General features: G+C 55.6%; 1 protein-coding gene across 10 annotated transcripts in view; it reads left to right on the top strand.

Moving 5' to 3' along the window:
* Positions 1-17,461, top strand: part of SSBP3 (single stranded DNA binding protein 3) — a 164,725-nt gene that overhangs the window by 120,696 nt on the left and 26,568 nt on the right. For 4 of the 10 annotated variants that reach the window (XM_067726251.1, XM_067726252.1, XM_067726257.1 and 1 more), the window contains 2 exons: positions 15,866-15,946; positions 16,841-16,900. The exons of 2 other annotated variants lie outside the window; for them this stretch is intronic. In XM_067726251.1, the coding sequence (XP_067582352.1) occupies positions 15,866-15,946; positions 16,841-16,900 (141 nt within the window). The remainder of the gene's footprint in view (positions 1-15,865; positions 15,947-16,840; positions 16,901-17,461) is intronic. 4 more of the 10 variants (XM_067726253.1, XM_067726254.1, XM_067726258.1 and 1 more) reach the window with 1 other exon arrangement.

Below are 17,461 nucleotides of genomic sequence, written 5' to 3'. Positions count from 1 at the left end.
TGGCCAGCATGGAGGTGTGAAGCCCAGGCTGTGGTCCCCATGGGAGGTGGCCAGGCCTGAGCTGGAGTGGTGACTGAGTGCGATGGCTGGTGCCCCCTGCCCTCGACGGGTGACCCCTCGCTGGATGTTTTAGCTGGGGCGGGGGGCGTGGGGAGCAGGGCCAGGAGGAGGCCTGCTTTGGCTTGAGGTGTGGGGTAGGGCAGAGCAGGAGGCAGGTGTGGGGCTGAGAGTCAGCCTCTTGCCGAGTGTCCGGTACCTCCTACCCTGTTGGAGCCTTCCCTCTGCAGGGGACAAGACCCCGTATGTGGTCCCGTGGCTGCCCAGGCTAGCCCTTCCTGGCCTCCCCAGCCGTGCTCGCAGGTCCTAAAGTGGAACTGGCCGAAGCCCTCTCATAGTTGCTGGTGGAGCACCCTCCAGGTCAGCGAAGGCGCCCCGTCTGTGATCTCATTTGCCTGTCAGGTAGGCCTGAGAGCTGCTAGCATCCCACTGTCTGGGTGAGGAAAGCGAGGCTCAGCTTGGCCAGAGTGCTGCTCAGGGAAGAGAGGCCTGGGCGGGGTGGTGGGGTTCGGAGCTTCTTGAGGAACTCCCTGTCTGCTGGGGAGCAGATTCCTCCCCTTTCTGGGCCGGCTCTCTGACCCCAGCCCCTTGCCCTGTCTGCTTCCCTGTGGGCGGAGGGGATCTGATAGGTGCACCGGTCCATGGGAACGGACAGAGGAGCTGTGTCCCGGGTGAGCAGGCGGGGTCCTCCGGGGGACAGAAGCACCCCCTCGTCCCCGCCCCTCGCCCTGCTGTCTGCCTCCAGACTGACAGAAGGCAGGGTCACCCCCGCTGAGAAGGATTAGAGCAGAGGCGGGGCGCCGCAAACGCTGGGCCCTGGGCCACGGCTGGAGGTGGGAGCGCTTGTTGTTCCCACCCCGAGCCCCCGCCTCTTCCAAACTGACTTGCTGCCTGCAACAGCGGAACCCCCCCCGCCCCTCCCGTTACTGAGATGAAGCCAGGGGCAGCCTTTAAGCCTGAAGACCCCTACCCTGGGAGGTGGATGCCTGCTTTGAGTCCAGCCCCGCTGTTGCCAAACTGCTGTGTGTCCTTGGGGGGCCACCCTCCCCTGTCTGGACCTTAGTTTGCTCATCACTCTAGCGAGGGGTGCCCAAGAGGCCTTTATGAACCCCTGCCACTCTGAAGCGTTGTGCACCGGGCTGTTCCTCCCTTCCCTGCCGTGGACCCACTCGCAGACGTTGCCCCACGTTCACCCGGCCTGTGCGGAAAGGCCAGGGCAGGAGAGAGGGGGAAAAAAGACTTTCTTTCTTGCCAACACTACCTCCACAAAGGTCAGTCTGTGCTCCCGCCCCGCCCGGCAACCAGCCTGGTGCCTAACGTCTGCCCAGCGGCAGATGACCGGCCGGGGCTCCTAGCAACCGTGGACAAAAGGTTACTCCTGACGTGCCAGGCTGCCTCGCCCCCTTGCCCTTCCTCCTAAAAAGGGGGAAAAAAAGTTGCCGCCGTGACCGATGCTTGTGCCTGAGTGCACGCGTGGGCATGTTTGCGTCTGCACACGCAGGCCGCCTCCCCCTCCCCAAAATGTGAACTCCACTCTCGCTGATGAAATGGAAAGTTGAACATAAATCAGTGTCTGCCACCCTGTTAGCTATGCATCAGCAGTCAGTGCCTGGGAGGTTTGCTCAGTAACAAAGCACCCGGCGGCTCCTCAGGCCTCGACCGCCCCCTGTCGTGGAGCCAGCCCCACACCCGGGATCGCGTGGGCTGCAGCCAGCCCTGCTGCCTGCCCCTGCTGCCCCAGAGCCGTCCTGACTCCAATCCCTCTCCAGGGAGAGGCAGGGGAGAGGCTCCGGAGGGACCCTCAGACGTGGGAGGCCCAGGGGCTGTGCTCAGCTGCTGCTTCTCCCGCCCCGGGAGACCCCCGGGGCCACGACCCGCCCCCCCCCCCCCCCGGGCCTCTTCTCTTGAGCTCTAAACCGACGCCGGAATCTCTGACTTCTGTGGATCTGATGCCCGAGGATTGGTGTCAGCAGCACCTTCACCTCTGGTTTGTTAAGAGCTTGGGCTGGTTTATCCTTCTCCCCTTTGGACCTGGGTTTCTCTTAGAATTGCACTTCTCCCCCCGTGCTGGAGAGCTGCTCTGCCATGGGTGCCTCCGTTCCCCCAGAAGAGTTCCCCACCTCTCACAGGTGGGGGGCAGGGGGTGGGGTAGACCTTCCTCAGCTCTTGCTTCCTTCTCCACAAATCATGCTGAGGGTATTTTTCTTTTAAAAAAAAAAATCAAATTTTTCAGCCCTGTAGCAGAAGAGGTTTGAGGAAGGGAATTCCAGCGGAATCCTGGAATTAACACACCTTGGCATGACGTGGATTGAGATAGACCCCCTGAATGAGATCGTGCTGCCCTGAAAGGAAAGTGCCCTTTGAGGAGTCTGGGCTGGGCCCAGGGCCTTGGGCCCAGACCGGGTGGTCAGAGGGCTTTCTCTCATCTTGCGGAGGTGCTCTTCTAAGAGCTGGGGACATAGCAGGAGACCCATAGTGTGGATTTGGGGTTCATGTCCTGTTTCTGCCTAGATTAACTCCCCAGCTGACCTTTCCCTGACAAGCTCCTTCCCTTAAACGAAGGCCTTGGAATCAGTGATGCCCCTGGCCTAGGCCCACCTCTGGGTTCCAGGAAGCCCCATCTCTTGCTAAGACCAAAAGGGTGGGATTAGACTTTTTTAAGAGCACGGGTGGGGCCATGGCTTTCGTGAAGTGTCTCTTCGTGCTGGGCTCTCTAAGGGGCTCCCTGACCCTGGGGACACCACTTCAGCTGTGTCTGCAGTGGAGGGGAGCAGAGGGCACCCAGCTGCAGGAGAGGCCTGGCCAAAGAGGGTTGTCAATGCTCAGTGGCTGTGAGCAGGGGCTTTGGAGCAAGACAGCCCACTGCTGCTCCTGGTGACGTGTTCTGGGCGGGTTATCCGAGCTCTCTAGGCACTGATCTCCTCGGCTGTGCTGGGAAGCAGTCGTTTGGCACATTGCAGTGCTTCCTTTTCAGAGCACTGGTGAGGATTGACTATACACTCATGTTCAGTGATGGTTTATTACTGCCGTGGAAACGTGACCCAGTGTTGACCAATGGTCAGAAGCCCAGCGGCTGGGCCCCTGGAGCTTCCACGTGCCTGTTAGTTCATCTGCCCCCCTGTGTGTCCCATCCCTCCCTCACCCTCTCTAAACGTGCTTCCTGACAGCCCTGGGGTCATGCAGCCTGGGTTGGCACGTTGGTTGCCTTGGGAAAGTCCATTAAACTCTGTGAACCTCAGCTGCTTCACCTGACAGGTTGGGGTGAAGATATACCCACTATCTCTTGGGGCGGATATGAGGACACCACGAGATGATGCCTGTGAAGCCCTGCCTGGCGCGGGTAAACACTCTGGCTCTCCTGTGTTGTGGATACGGGCAGGGGTGTCCTGGGCTGTTCTTTTCTGCGAGCTAGAGGCCAGGATGGAGGTAGGTCTTCAGCTCAACCAGGAGCAAGGGTCGCCGTGAGTTTTCTTCTTTTTCCATAAGGAATCTCGGGCTCAGTACAGCCTTGGTGGCAGTGAAGTGTGGCAGAGGTTCGGGGTATTCTCGAGGTTGATTGGCTTTTTAGTGCTTAACCCTTCGGTTAGACTGACGTTTCTGGCACCTGCTAAGCACCGGGTCTTATTTGGTCCCCTAACGTGTCACCTTCCTTAACCCTGCCCACGTGGCGGTCCCCTTGGGCCCTGCCACCTTGACTCCTTGTCCCTGGTCCACCGACAGGAGCTGACAGGGGAGGTGGAAGCAGGAAAGCAGGTTGTATGTCCAAAAGCCTCTGGCCCTGTTCCTGCCAAGCTCATCAGGGTGAGCTTGCTATTGTGAGTTACTGTCAGCTCTTCGCCCAGGGGGCTGGGTCTTTGCTTCTGCCGTTGTCCCTCGGTACCCACGGGGAGATTGGTCCCAGTACCCCTCGCCGATACCAAAGTCTGTGGATGCTCAAGTCCCTTATATCAAATGGCCAAGTGCAGTCTGTCTCCCTGTCGTCGGGTTCTGCCGCCGTGGATGTGGAGGGCTGACTACTCCTGAGTTCTGTCACTAGTGACTCACCTGGGTATCACTGGAGTTTCAGTTTCCTCACCTGTGAAACAGGAACAACTCTACCTGCTTCACCAGCTCTGAGTTTGGGAATGTGTTCAGAATGAAAGGCAGATCAGGTGTCTTCACAAGGGCTCCTTCCCAGGGGCTGGTTTCTGGGCATCCGTTCCACATACATCCAGGAGGGACAGCTCTCCGCCTGGCCCTGCTCGGCTCCCAGGGCTGGGAGGCAAGGCAGTCCCTGGCGCCAGGTGTTCCTGGTCTGCGTGGCAGACTCCAGCCTGGGCTCTCTGCAGGTCAGTGGAGTGGCTCATCCCCTCCGTCAAGTGGTCTTCTTCTTGTCAGTGGTATCCCTTCGTTAAAAGAATAAAGTCCAGGCTCTTTTTACGACATCCAGACCTCTTTGTGATCTAGCCCCTGCTACCCTCACCCTGTTGTTGAACCAGCTCTTGGTTCCTGGGACAAGGGCCAGAGCTTTTGCTCTCAGACCCAGCCCTGCCCCGCCCAGCACGTCTGCAGGGCCTCTTCTGCAGATTGCAGAATTCTCCCCTCCCCTCCTTGAAGCCTCTTCAGTCTCGAGTCATTTTTATTCAAGAAGACTTTGACAAAGTCTTGTCCCATCCATGCCTCAAGGTAAAAAAATGTACACCCAAAATGTGAATCTGATTAAGTGCCCCTTCGTCAGATCAATTATAATATCTAACTCCGAGAGACTTATTCTGGAGTTATGGAAAGGGTCTAAGAGTTTGGAGACTTGCAGTCTGTTCTGGGGCGGTGCCTTTATCTTTCTGGGCCTCAGTCTGCCCATCAGAAGAATGTAACGTTAGAAGGAGTAGACATGGGAGGTGCAGTGGTAAACAGAAGCAGCCCAGGCCCTGTCCTCTGGGGGCATCAAGGGCTTTGGGGGGCACTTCAGGGGCCAGATGACTTTTGTGGAGTTGGCTGAAGAGCACCCCACATCAGGTGGGGTTGGTGAGGGCCATGAGTCCAGCCTGAGACTAGCTCAGATTCGGACAGGTTACATGTTAGTGGGCAAGGGGGCAGCTCCCTGGGAGTGGGGTAATAGGAAGGTCTAGTCAGGGAAAGAGGGGCTTCCTGAAGGATTCTTTGGGGCGGAGAGGATCTGAGCACAGCTCTGTGTATCGGCAGCTGCCCTGTGGTGAGGGCTGGTCCCCAGCGCTGGACGAAGTACTGGACGCTCGGTATCTGTGGCTGTCTGTGGGGAGGTGGGGTGGCCTGTTTTACGGGTGAGGTTGGGGAGTTTGGGAGGGGACTGCAGACGTGCCCCTGGCCCATGAATCCAGAGCTCTTCCACATGGCTGCCCCTCGTGTTGCCACTGAGGTGCTCCAGGTTTCAAAGCCCACTGCCTGGGTGACAGTGGGCGGGCTTCCTCAGCCCGTCTCTCCCCAGTGTCCTGGTTCTTTCCCTCACCCCATCCTGTTGCTTCTCCTTAGCCAAGGAAGGAAGACAAGACCTTGGGCCATTCCCCAAGCTTCTCAGGGGAGAAGAGGCACGAGAAACCACCCAGTCATCCTGGAAGCCACAAAACTAAAGGGGAAACCTTGGCCAACTTTCCTGTTTTCCTTCTCAGCCCTCTTCTGCCCAGTGGACAGTTGGGGTTGAATTCTAGCATCTGGATTTATAGCTTCCACAGCCTTGGTCTCCCTGTCCTAGTTGGTAGGACGAATCTGTACTTTTTGGATCGTCTGTCTGGGCATAAGGGGGTAGGGCAGGAAGGCTGTGTGCACGCATGTGCCCAGAGAGCTTAAAGTCGAGCAGGAATTATCTGGGTGGACGAGGCAGTGCCTTTTTAGCATGCACCTCGCCTTCACTGCGCTGCCGTGATGAACAGTGGAGCCTTAGTGTTGGCAAGAGGTGGCGTGGAGGCTGGCGGGCAGGAGTGGGATGCGTCTTTGCAGCCCTGTCCACTTTCAGAGCAAAAGGCAGTCTTTTGTTGGGGGCTGGGGGGGAGATTTGGTTCTCTTGGCAAGGTAGGCGTGTCCTCCCTGTGTTCTGCGGGATTGGCATGGCTCTGGATCCTGGGTGTGTCTCTGCCTCTCCCACTTACCCACAGAGCAGGTCTCTACTGCAACCAGTAGACGTCTGGGAGGAGAGAGTGTGCTATCCGGATGTCGGCCAGAAACCCACATGGCTGGGACTGGGTCTCGGAAACCCTCGCCAACATTAAAGAGGGCTGGCTGTTCAGGGCTGTAGTGTGGCTTAGTGGCGGAGCAGGTACACACTCCATGTGTAGTTAGCAAGAGATGGGAATTAGCACCCCAGTTGTGAACTCACTGTTTTCCAGTGGCCACAGGTCTTTATTTCTAACTCGAGGAAGGGCACAGAAACATCTTTGGAAAGGAGTGGGATGGATGTGTGCTTCCCAAGACATAGGTCTGATCACCACTCCCTTGCACGAGCTCCCAAAGGTGAATGACCCCACTCCTCAGCCTGAAGGTCCCAGCCCCAGGGTCACCATCTTGTGCATGAGGCCCCCCCCAGCACCACGCCCACTCTTGCCTCTGCCACACAGATGCCAGTCTCAGCCCAGAAGCCCCTTTCATTTCTGCTCTGCCAGAGGACGCCTGTTCATCCTTCCATGCCCTGCCTACGCAATGTGATGGTTCTGTAATCGCACACCTGGTACCTGCCTCTGTTGGAATGCTGCTGCGGTCACAGTTACACCTTGCTCTCTCCACACTGCCTGGGACTCTCTCAGGGAAGGCCAGAGTACTGCTTATTTTTGTGTCTCCAGCGCGTAGCGCACACTCAGCCCAGGGTGCTGGGACCCAGTGGCTGGGTGCACTGCCAGGTGGACGTGGGTTCTGCTCATAAGTTCTGCGTATTAATGCTTTTTCCTGTGTCCCTGGAAAGAGTGCTGAGTTCTGTGGACACAGGTACATACAAAGAATCTTCAGCAGGGAGGCCTCAAGGGTTTAGCAGCAGCAGCTGGAAGCAGAGTCGCCTCTCCTTGCCCCTCCCCCACCCCAAGCACAGCCTTTCAAGGTAGATAGAACCCTTTCCTGAGGTAACCCTAGAGAATTCTTCTGAATTCACTGCATAGGCGAGGGTCAAACAGCACGAACCTGCTGAAAGAATTCAGGGTTGGAATCAAGTCCCCAGAACGTTTCGTGCTGGCGAGCGAGGGAAGAGTGTGTTCCCCAGCATTGTGGCAAGAATGAACGCAGGGAAGATGGTTAGCAAGGAGATGCTCTGGGACCAAACAGCTGGTCATGAATGCTGGTTATTGTGTTATAGTAGTGAAAGATCATCTTGTTTAAGACCAATGGCCCAGAAAACCGGGGCTCAGAGATTGGTCACATGGCATGTTGGTGGGGGAACCAGAACTCAGGTTTGCTGACCCCGGATCCGGGCACTTATTCTCTTGTCGTCAGTGGCATAGATCCTGGCTCTGGTAAATAACGCTGTGTCGCTGGACTTCAGTGTTCTCCTTTGTAAAACGGGGTTAATTTTTGCTTCATTTATCTTATTAAAAGAGATGTGAGGTTAAAATCAGAAAGTAGATCTAGCACTGTTTTGCTTTTCCTTGAGAATTTAAAAAGACTCCAGTTTTTTCCCTCTTCAGTCTTGAAAACCATTACTAAGCTCAAGGGTCAGCAAACTTTTTCTGTGAAGGGCTGGATAGTAAATATTTCAGGCTTTGTGGGCCATCTGATCTCTGTCACAACTGCTCAACTGTACTGATAACAGCGTGAAAGCAGTCTCAGACGGTACACAAATGAGCGTAGCTGTGTTCCAATAAAACTTTATTTACAAAAGCAGGTGACAGGCCAGATTTGGCCCTGAGCCATAGGTTGCCGATTTTTCCTGTAGCTCAGCCACAGTGGTGGCCGTGCTCTTGGGATCCTCGTGCGGCTGCTGACCCCAGCCTCCACTCTGGGTGTGGTGCAGGGCGCCAAGCCAGGACTTGGGACCAGTGAGCCCACGTCCCTGGGGCTTGGCTTTCCCGTCTGTGCGCGGGGCTGGGGCAGACTCAGGGAGCAGCATTGGGGGGGACTGTGGTTAGGTCTTGGACGCCGCCTGTACTTTCATTTGCCATGTTTCCTCCCTTTGTTTTGAAAACCGTCGCCTGCTGATTCTGCGTCTCTGTCTCCATGGGACCTCTTGAGTAAAACATGATCTGAGTGCCTCCTGCGGTGTGTCCTGGCGGCCCGTCCCGGGAAGCCAGATTCACAAGCGCACAGACCTCTCGCCCTCGCCACCTGCCCAGCACTGTCCTGGCTCCTCGGAGAGGCACGGGGAGGAGGGAGGTCAGCTGGGGCCTTTGCTCAGCCAGAAATCAATGAGTCTTTTGCTGATCCTTGAACATAGTGGACCCCGGTGGCTTTGAGGATTCCTGAGGTTATGCCGAGGTGACTCCAAGGGAGACACGTCGTATACTGTTGCTTCTCTCACTGACAACTTCCCCACCATCCCAGGAAGATGGGCCACCACCACTTGTCAGACCTACCTTACCTGGTGCCCACGGAGGGCCGTGATTGCTGTGGGCTCATCTCCCAGAGGCCGGCAGCCCCCTGACTGTGAGCTCTCAGGGCTGTGCTGCAGCCTGGCCATAGCTCCACGGTTGGGTGTGGCCCAGCTCAGCCCCCTGTAGCCTTGAGTTGGTAACTTTAGCTCTGTCTCCAGCCTCTACTGCCCACGTCCACACGTAAAGATGCCTCTTCCCCAGAGGGGACAGATAGAAGCAGGATAGGAAGGCAACTGTCCGAGTCCCTGACAAGTTTGTTCCCATGGATCGAAATGGAGAAATAACTTTTTCTGAGATGAGCTGTATGTCAGCAGCTCCTTGACCCCGCCAGGTGGTCAGCCTCCTGCCACAGGGAGGCTATGGGTGGAGGCACATCGTGCTGACAGATTTGGGATGTCAGTGGCACACGGGCACACCTTGGCCCTCTCCCCAGAATGGGCTTATGGCATTTCCTGTCAGCATTCCTGTCCAAGGAGCAAATTGGATTGTCTGTTGCATGCCTGTTGCCATGTGTATAATTAATGTAATTTTATATTCACTCAGTTACAGTAACACGCCCAACGGGCGGATTGCACAGGTCACCAGTAATGCGGGTCATCCGTTTCCTGCTGCCAGTTGATGAAACCCACCCCTGCATTCTTGCCAGACGACTGGCCAGTATCCCCAGGAGTCGGGGGCTGGGGGGAACAGGGATGTGTGGAGCGTTTTGTTTCTTAGCAACCTAAAACTTCAAGTCCCCTTTCCCCAAAGGCCTTCTGACTAAAGGCAGATTTGGCCTTGATGGTAATGACGGGGTGTTCAGCTGTTCCCAGAGCACTCTCACAGCTTTTCTGCAAGGAGAGTGTCACCTGGATTCTTCGCTCCTTACAGAGGAGCAGCCCCATGCCCGGGGCTGTCAGGCAGGACTCCAGCCCCAGTGCCATGGGCTCTAACAGCCGAGTTCTCCCCACTGGCCCACCTCTGCACCCAGAAAACCTGGGACTCAGTCTCATCTCTGTTTCTCTTGAGAGTCCATGATGTCCAGGCAGGTTGAAGGCAGCTTTGGGGAATATGGGATGGCATTTGGCGAAGGAGCCGTGAGTTTTGGAAATACTAAACTTAGCATATAGCTTTTATTACCTTTCTCCTTTAAAAAAAAAAAAAATAAATAAATACAGATTTTCTTTTTTATTTGGTTTTTAATTTTACGGCACTGTCCTCCCTCACTCCCAAGAGTCTTTAGCTCAGAGGACCAGCGTGGTCATTCCTGTCGTTACGAACGTTTCCTCCTGGCTCCTTGAACCCAAAAGTGTTAGATGTGCCCACCCAGGGGCTGGCTGACTGTGGCTGAGGGGTCCGCCTGCTGGCCACGCCTCACTGCTCTGCTCAGGCCCTGCCCTGGACGTCCACGTGGGGACTGTGTCACTGCCCTGGAGGAGCCCACGTGGCATCCACAAATAAGGCAGGATGTCCAAAGAGGATGCACCACGTTTGGAGTGCACCTGGCTGGGTGGAATAGGCCAGGCTTCGCAAAGGAGGATGTGTGGGCTTTCAACAGGCTGAGGAGGGCGATCCCACAGCCCTGTAAATGGGCTGTGAGTGGCTCTGGAGCAGCAGGCGTGGGGACTGTGGAAGCTTGGGGACCTGTGCCTAGCACCGTCAGCTGTACCACCTCCCTGCAATACCTGTAGAATATCCCATTTTCCTTATGAGGAAACCGTACTCACATGTCCTGGAGGAGCTGGGATGGATGCCAGGAAGCTTTCCCCATTGTGCACAAGCATGTCTCTCAAGGATAGCTTCGGAGGGGGGAGTGCATAGGTGGGTCCTGCAGACGGTTCTGAGGTGCTTTTCTGCAGAGACCTTGGATCTGTTGTACTCTGCTCCCCACCACGTTGAGGATGGCAAAGGCACTTTCACTCAACTGTCAGCATCTAGGGTTTTAGTGGAATGGTCCATAGCAGAGCCTCCCCGGGCCCTGCCTAAGTGGCTCTCGGAGGCTGCCACCCAGTGCCGAAGTGACAGGAAAAAGAATAAGGAAGTGCGGGAGTTAACGTATTTCCGTAACGTCTGAGGGGAATGGCAAGTCCATTAACAGGGTCTGGGGCAGAGCGAGGCCCAGACAGGAAGTGGGCAAGTCACCTTCCTTTTCCCAGATTCAGTGGCAGGGATTTCCCGAGTTGGGGTGTCCCCTCGGCACAGGTCTCCTTGCCGTCACCCCATGGAGGCAGGACTGTACGATGGAAAGAGTTCTGACCCGCCAGGGGCCCCCAGTTCTCATCCCAGCTCCCTGTTGGCCTCCGTTCTGTGGCCTCCCTGAGCTTTGGTTTACCTGTCACCTTCTCTTGGAACCCATGGCAGTTTAAACCAACACTCCAGCCTGTTTGTCACTGTGTCCTCATCCTTCTCCCCAGCTAGCCTGGGAGCTTTCAGGGCCAAGACGAGTCCAATGCACTTATGTGACCCTCCCTCACCCCAGCATGGGCTGGCCAGACACATGGAAGGTCAGCACCCAGGATATGTATGTGGGTGAGTGACTGGGTGCACCCACAAGTCCTTCAGCCTCTAGGAGCACTGCTCACGGGCTTGTAGAATGGTGGACCAGCTAGGCGGCCCAGGACTCTAGAATTAGCCTGGACCCACCACTTAATAGCTTTGTAATCCAAGTCAAGTGGCTTCGCCTTGCTGAGCCTCAGTTCTTTGGCTATATAAAGTGGAGCAATTAAGAGCCCTTCCAGTGAGGAGTTGAGATGACATGAGCTGATGCAAGTGAAGGCCATCTGTACCGTGTGGCAGGTGTGGCTTCGTTATTATTACTGTAATCGTTCCCATTTCACTGATGAGAGAAGCGCAGTCAGTGGCAGAGTCAGGATTTGAACCCAGTTCTTTCCAAACCCTGTTTCTTTGTCTGCATGGATGGGGACGTGATACCATGAAGAGAGCAAGCCCTGGGCTGGAGTTAGGTGATGTGGCTCAGCTGCCAGCTTCATCTGTGTGGCCTTGGACAGATCACACCCCTGTCCTGCGCCTCTCTTCTTCCCCATGAACGAAGAGCATTGGAAGCAGTGATGATCTTTCAGGGCTGCCAACAAACAGGTGACTGCTGGGCAGGTATGGTTCTCCCCAAGCTTCTGGTGGGACCCCCAGCCTGGTCCAGCCCTATATTCTGCTCACCTCAGATGTCTGCCCGTATCCATCTCTCTGGCATGTCAGGAGGGTTGATTGGGCAGCACCTAGGATGAAAAGCCTCCAAGGTCTGTGAGGGAGATGGTCTAAATGGAGCTGGTTGCAGAGGGTCATCCTGGCTAAGCAGGCTTCCAGATGCACCTATTTTGGGTTCTTCTAAAGCTTTCAGCAAGTAGAAGCCAGGGAAGGCCCCACTGGCAGTGTGAGGGCGGGTGGGAGGGGGGAGAGTTGTCCTGTGTGAGAACACTCGGTATTACCAGCTTTAAGACTCCCGCCCTCTCTCACCTTCCACCTCCGTCCTCTCCACCTGCCTGCCAGATCTGTGCAGCATCTGGGGAAGAGAAAAGCCAACATCCCAACAAAGGTCAGAATCTTAAAACAAGTTCTTTTTTTTTTTTTGTCTGCCTCCTACATAGCCTTTTGCTCGAGTGGGTAACAAGTTGAAAAGACTAAAGGTCTGTTTTCTCTAAACCTGCCTGTCAGTCTCTTGTTGAGAATGCAGACTGGAAAGAGAGGAACACGTTTTTGTGGTTTAATAAAGCACAGGGCAGCAGATGCCATACCTCCTCGTGGAGGTGGGCAACACGTCTGTCATCATCTTTACACGAGCGAGCATTTTCCCACTGTGGAGCCCCATTCTCAGCTCCTGAGAACAAGCCAAGTGTGCCGGGCCCTCCCTGCGCTGTTGCATCCAGTCTCAGGGACAGAACCCGGACACAGATACAGTGACGGAGAGCTGTCAGGCTGAGTGGAGGCAGCAGAGGTACAGAGGATGGAGATTTGGGAGGATGTGGGTGACCCATTGGCAAAGGTGGGCTTCTGGCTGCACGGAATAAAAGCTTTCTGGCTGTGATGTTCCCAGTAGTGCTGGGGACCGTGCTGGGAGGTACATAAGCAGAGCCTGGGCGCCCTGACTGGGCCTGGGAGAGGAGCTTCATGCCCCGGGAAGGTGAACGCTGAGCTGTATCTTCGCCTGTGTCCAGACTGTGGTGGGCTTTTCTCTCTGGGTGACCGGCTGGCCTGGGCTAGGGTTCCCGTGTCCTCGGCACTCCAAACCCCAGCTCCAAGTCAGAGGAGAGACTTCAGAACCACTGCCCCCTCTCAGGGCTTACCAGCCTGCTCCCCACAGCTCCCCCCAGGACAGAGAAGTTGCTGGGCTAGGGCCTCTAGCCCTAGCTAGAGGAGTAGCAGTAAGGGACCAGCCACACTCCCTTACTGCTACTCCTTGCCGTTTGTCTTGAAGCAGCGGCAGGGAGGCCAAGTTGTTCCCTGTCCACTCATTAGGGCCCAGGCAGCAGGGTCCTGCAGAGAGCTTCTGGGGGAGGTGCAGAGGTGAAGCACACACGCCAGCCCTGCCCCCTGGACCTCTGGGGGCCCAGGCAGCCGGAACGCAGGGCCAAGGGGCAGCTTGGAACGACAAGACTTGGGTTTGAGTGCTGGCCCTTAGCAAGGACTGCTTTGACCGAGGGCCCTGTCTGTGGCTGTCTGAGGGGCTTTACTTACTTTTTCTCTGACCACTCAGCGAGTCAGCTGCTCCTCATCTCCCCTGGCTGCCGGGGTGCACAGGTGTGAGGGACCTGCCCGAGCCACACCGCTGGCCCTGAGGATCACGATGTTACCAGGGAGGGCGGCGAAGGACTGGGAGGGAGGAGGCACTCCTTCCTGCCAAGAACTGAGGACCTGACAGAAGGCCTTTGCCCCCTCTTGGAGACTGGACCTCACCCTTGAACCCTCCTCCTCCGTTCTTTTCATTTTCCTTTTTTTGGAGGTTGGCTTCAAATTATCTTATTTTGTTTACATTGCACCCAAGTTTCACGGTACAAAAGACTTGCAGGTGCAAATATGTCCCGCCTTCATTAACTTCCCCTCCCTTTTTAATTTATGTGATTTCAATTTTCCTTCCCTGTACTGTTAATTAGGGGACCCTCTAATCAGTGCCATTATCACAGTGGTATTCATGTTTAGGAAAGCCGCTAAACAAATGCTTGCAAAATTGCTAAATGGCTAATTAATGTCTGTTAATTAAGAAAATTGCTCATGGTAACAAACCATGCCGTTGCTGGCAGCCGCTAGAAAGACACACACTTGTTGAAATTAGTAGCGTGGCAGGTAGGGGAACATCTGCTCCGCGGAGCTTTTGGGAAGTGAGCAGCCCCTCACTTGGCCGAGGAGCTCCAGGCCTGTCCTGGGCATGGCCCCCTCGCCTCTCTCTGCACACCTCTCTCTGTCTCCATGCCCGCCGGCCTGAGCCCACCCCTCCGCCCTCTCCCAGCTCTGGGCTTTGCTTCCTGAGCCAGCAGCAGGCTGCGCAGCCTGGCTTCGAGGGAGGAGGCTGAGGAAGAAAACCCTGCCTGGGTCTCTCAAAGAGCCCTTCTCCCTCTCTTTCTTAATGAAACCACACTCATCCCCCACGCGTGTTTTGAATTTTTCTCAATTTCCAAGGGCAGCAGCACAGCCCCCAGTGCAAAGAGTGAATTAGGGTGTGCCCTCATCAGCAGGACGGCCCCCCACTCCCAACGTCCCGAGTGGGCAGCAGGGCACTTCCCTGACTGGATTTTCATGCTTTTTGACTGTGACCCGCAGTAGAAAATACATTTGACACAGTGACCCAGTACACACACACACACACACACACACACACACACACACACGTATATTTATAAACAGATTAATGAAAAGTATCTGCCTTAAAACACACAAGGCTGTCCAATATTTTCTATTTTTAAAATTTATGTATTTATTTATTTTTGTCTGTGTTGGGTCTTCGTTGCTGCACACGGGCTTTGTCTAGTTGCGGCGAGCGGGGGCTACTCTTTGTTGCGGTGCGTGGGGTGCTTCTCGTTGCGATGGCTTCTCTTGTTGCGGAGCACGGGCTCTAGGTGCGCGGGCTTCAGTAGTTGTGGCCCACGGGCTCAGTAGTTGTGGTTCGCTGGCTCTAGAGCGCAGGCTCAGTAGTTGCAGCACACAGGCTTAGTTGCTCCGCGGCATGTGGGATCTTTGCGGACCAGGGCTCGAACCTGTGTCCCCTGCATCGGCAGGCGGATTCTTAACCACTGCGCCACCAGGGAAGCCCTCTATTCTGATTTTTATCATGTTCCGTGTTTTTAAAAACAATGACTGCAACCCACTGAATTGATTTCACCATCCACTAATGAGCTGCAGCCCACGGTTTGACCAACTCCGTGGTTTAAGGGAACTCATCTGCTCATCTCTTCTGTGGGGAGTCGAGGCCAGCATAGCCCAGGGCTTCAGGGGTCAGCTTGGGATGGGGGTTGCTGGAATGGAGAGCCCTGTCCCACTGCTCCCGCACACACCCGCTCAGGTCTGGCTGCAGGGGTCAGGGTCAGCCTTGGACCCATTGGGCTTCTCCTGTCTCTACCATCTACCGGTTATGTGGCCATGGCCAAATCTCCTCATCCCTTGAGACTCAGTTTCGTCATTGGTGGAAATAGGAATGCGAAACCCATGTCACGGGACCAGTTGCAAGTGAAGGCGTGTTAATGAGTGCGCTGAGTGGGCGCCCGGTGACCGTCTCCTCCTCTTGTCCCCCATGTGTTCAGTCTCTGGCACCACCTCGCTCCTCCTGTCTGTTCCCATTCATCCATCAGGGCCCCTCCCCTCGGTAGACTGGTCACCCGGTCCTGGCCCACGACCCAGGACCCGTCTCCATCTACCCAGCCCGGGAGCTCCCAGAGGGCAGGGCCTCCCGGTCCTTCCGCAGCCGCAGCCCCCCTCCCCGGGGGCGGCTCGTGGGTGCCCTGCAGGGTGGGTCAGTTTCTGTGCGTCCCTGCACTCCGCCCCCATCTCAATCAACGTATTTAACATGGCAAACTCCGCTGCAACGGCCCGCCCCCGTGTGCTTCCACAAAGGAGCTTGATTTTATTTGTCGTGCCTGTAAGTCCCCCGTGAATGTGTTTATCGGCTTCTCTCCCTCCTGCCCGCCGTTCACACCGTTGAGCCGGCGACCCAAGCAGCAGCTTGCACCTCCCCGCCAACCAGAGCCCTCCGCCTGCACGCCCGCCCGCCCTTCGTTTTGGTTTAATTTTTGTTCTTTTAAGCTTCTCCTGCGCTTCTCCATGTGCTGTGATCTATAACCTGCCTCTACTGTCTGGCCTCACAGGGTCCTCCGGGGTCACAGCCCTCGCCGCACGCACAGCCTCCACCTCACAATCCCAGCAGCATGATGGGACCCCACAGTCAGGTAAACGCACTGTGGCTCGCCCGCCCGCCGGGGGGCGCGGGGCACCAGGAGGACAGAGCCAGCAGAGGAAAAACAAAAATCAAAATGTGCTCTAGCCATTGCCTTTGAGGAAATTTGACCAAGGAGATCTTTTTTCCCCCCCAAAATATATCTTTTTTTCCTAAAGATAGTCTTCATTCCTTGGACATCACATCCCGCTTGGATATGAAACCAAAAGAAAAGGAAAACTATTTCTGTGACCTTGTCAGCGGCCTTTGCGTTTTTGTCTTTTCCTCTCACTTTTGGTTTGGTTTTTGAGTTTGGTTAACCATTGTTTGTAACCAAAGCTGCATCCCTGGCCTTTTCTTTGTGCACTCTCGCTGCTGAGAAAGCTTTCTTGCCCATTCCCCTGCGCCCCACCCCCACCCCCCGCATTGAGTTAGGGCGCCCGCTGTACCCTCACTGTTTTCATTGTGTACCTCCTCCCCCGCGCTCCCCTTCCCCACCCCCATTGTCAGTGTTGTGAGTGCGTGTGAGCGCGCGTCCAGCTTTGTCTGCACGCTTGAAAATTTTCTGTACAAGTCCCTTTCCGATTCTTTCACTTGCCCTTACCAAGAGCAGAGGTCTCCTCCTTTGCCCTGCATTGCTGTAACCGTTCCTCCGCGTCCTGTGCCGGGTCCCAGTTGCTGCCCCGGCAGGCATCCAGAGTAGACCTCCGCTAACAGGTGCAGGGTGTATGCACCTATCACTCCCTCCACCCAAAGGAAGTTTTGCCCGGAGGGAAGAGGCCACCGGGAGGAAGAGAGTTTAAAAGATGACTAGTTGTAACAAAACTGGACTTTGTGGAGAGGAGCGCATTTCTGTCTGTCACCGCTGAGTGCAGGCTGTCATTGAACTAATGCCCTGTAATTGCAGCCTTTTATGTCACCGCGATACGCAGGCGGCCCCCGGCCTCCGATCAGAATGGGAAACCAGGTACTGTACCTTTTCATGTTCTCTCCCCTCACTCGGCCACCCGTGAACCCGGCTGGACTTGGACTCAGATCACAATCTGAGAGAAGGGCTGGGAGGTGGAGGGACAGTTTTAATGTGGGAGGCTTATAAACAGGTCCCCATGCAGCCCCTCTCAACATTTCACCTGCCTCTACCGGTGGGCTTTGGGCAGCCAGTTCTGGAGCAGCAGGCGGGGAATGCAGGGTTTCCACTATTCTAGAGAAGGTGGTAACGCCCCAGCCCCTCCCTTCCAGCCCCTTCTTGGAAAAGGGTCTTCCTTCTTAATGAAGTTAATTGACAACGTGCATTTTTTCCTGGAAGCTTTTGAGAATTGCCAAGGCTGGTAAATACAATCCTGCTATTAAGGGGAGAAATGGCCAGTAGGAACGCTTAGATCAGGAGCCTGGATGCAGCGAGGAGGACGTTTGTAAGTTTTTAAGCAACGTCTGCCTGCTTCCCAGACCCAGCTCAGAATAAGAAAGGATTTGTTCATGTAATTAGAAAAGTGGTCTGCTTATGGGGAGGGGTTTTCAGCCTGGAGTT

This window comes from Pseudorca crassidens, chromosome 2, assembly GCF_039906515.1.
Source record: "Pseudorca crassidens isolate mPseCra1 chromosome 2, mPseCra1.hap1, whole genome shotgun sequence".
Lineage (NCBI taxonomy): Eukaryota > Metazoa > Chordata > Mammalia > Artiodactyla > Delphinidae > Pseudorca > Pseudorca crassidens.
Note: the sequence above shows the minus strand (reverse complement) of the source record. Positions and strands in the feature narration are given on the sequence as shown.